General features: G+C 66.0%; 1 protein-coding gene across 1 annotated transcript; it reads left to right on the top strand.

Moving 5' to 3' along the window:
• The first annotated feature begins 518 nt into the window (after positions 1–518).
• On the top strand, positions 519–916 carry LOC123323406 (histone H2A-Bbd type 2/3-like). The gene has a single exon (XM_044911860.1). The coding sequence runs from the start codon at positions 519–521 to the stop codon at positions 858–860; it is 342 nt and encodes a 113-aa protein (XP_044767795.1). The 3' UTR covers positions 861–916.
• Positions 917–1,141: the final 225 nt, after the last annotated feature.

The raw sequence follows: 1,141 nt of genomic DNA, 5'->3' as shown, positions 1-1,141 counted from the left end.
GGAGGGGTGGGGAGGGATGGAGATGCCGTGGGGGGAGTGACTGCCTGACAGGTGCAGGGGTCTCTTTTTGGGGTGGTGCCCACGTTTTGGAACTAGAGAGTCGTGTTGCTCGCCCGACACCTCGAGTGTCTGCTCGGTACCACCGGACCCTCCACGTCTGGTTTTTTTTTTTTTTTTTTTTTTTCCTGTACAACGTCCCCGTGGGGCGGGAAAGTGAGCATTCCCTCCAAGAGAGGTTGCAGGAGGGCAGGGTGAGCAGGCTCCTGCCGGCGCCGTTTCTTGGCAGGCCCAGGCTCCCAGCAGGGGCTGATGGGAAAGCGGTGACCTCACCGGATCTACGTGTCACGAAGTGTGTCCCCGGACCAATGAAGGGGGTCGGTCCGTGGTCGCTAGGAGACGGCGGCTCAGGGGCCCGACGACCGGCTGGTTGGAGACGTTGGGCCCAGCTGGCGCACTGCACCGCACCGCACCGCACCGCAGAGCTAGACCCGTCGGAGAAAGCGCAGTCAAGGCCCAGCATGCCGGGGAAAAGGAGCCGTCGAGGGTCGTCCAGGGGCCAGAGGCGGACCCGCTCCCGCACTGCCGGAGCCGAGCTGTCGTTCTCCGTGAGCCACATGGAGCGCCTGCTGAGGGAGGGCCACTACGCCCGGCGCCTGGGCTCGTCCGCACCGGTCTTCCTAGCGGCCGTCATCCAGTACCTGACGGCCACGGTCCTGGAGCTGGCAGGCAACGAGGCCCGGAACAGCGGCGGGAGGCGCATCACCCCGGAGCTCGTGGACATGGCCGTCCACAACAACGCGCTGCTCAGCGGCTTCTTCGGGGCTACGACCATCTCCCAGGTGGCCCCGGCCTGGGACTAGCTGCCCAACGTGAGCCGGGGTCTCGGGCCCCGGCTGGCCAGTCAGGCCTGCTCACCGCTGGGGCAGCCCCGGCCCGGCTGGTGCCTTGGGCAAAGTCCTTGACGGTCCAGAAAAGTGGGGCAAGGAACCCCTTTTGGTCAAAGCAATAAACGCGAACGAAAGAAAGAACCCCATGTGTGTGCTTCAGTCGCTTTGTGTGGGACGTGGTTGGGGGACGGTCCCTCTCCCTGGAGGGACGGGGCGGGGGTCGCGGGTGCTGGCGGCGTCTGGCTGCCGTGCGG

The sequence above is a fragment of the Neomonachus schauinslandi genome, chromosome X, assembly GCF_002201575.2.
Source record: "Neomonachus schauinslandi chromosome X, ASM220157v2, whole genome shotgun sequence".
NCBI lineage: Eukaryota > Metazoa > Chordata > Mammalia > Carnivora > Phocidae > Neomonachus > Neomonachus schauinslandi.
The sequence above is the reverse complement of the archived record's forward strand: the minus strand, read 5'-3'. Positions and strand labels throughout refer to the sequence as shown.

Bases quoted from the DNA above. Each gene is read 5' to 3' on its own strand.
- LOC123323406 (XM_044911860.1), top strand. From the start codon at position 519: ATGCCGGGGAAAAGGAGCCGTCGAGGGTCGTCCAGGGGCCAGAGGCGG.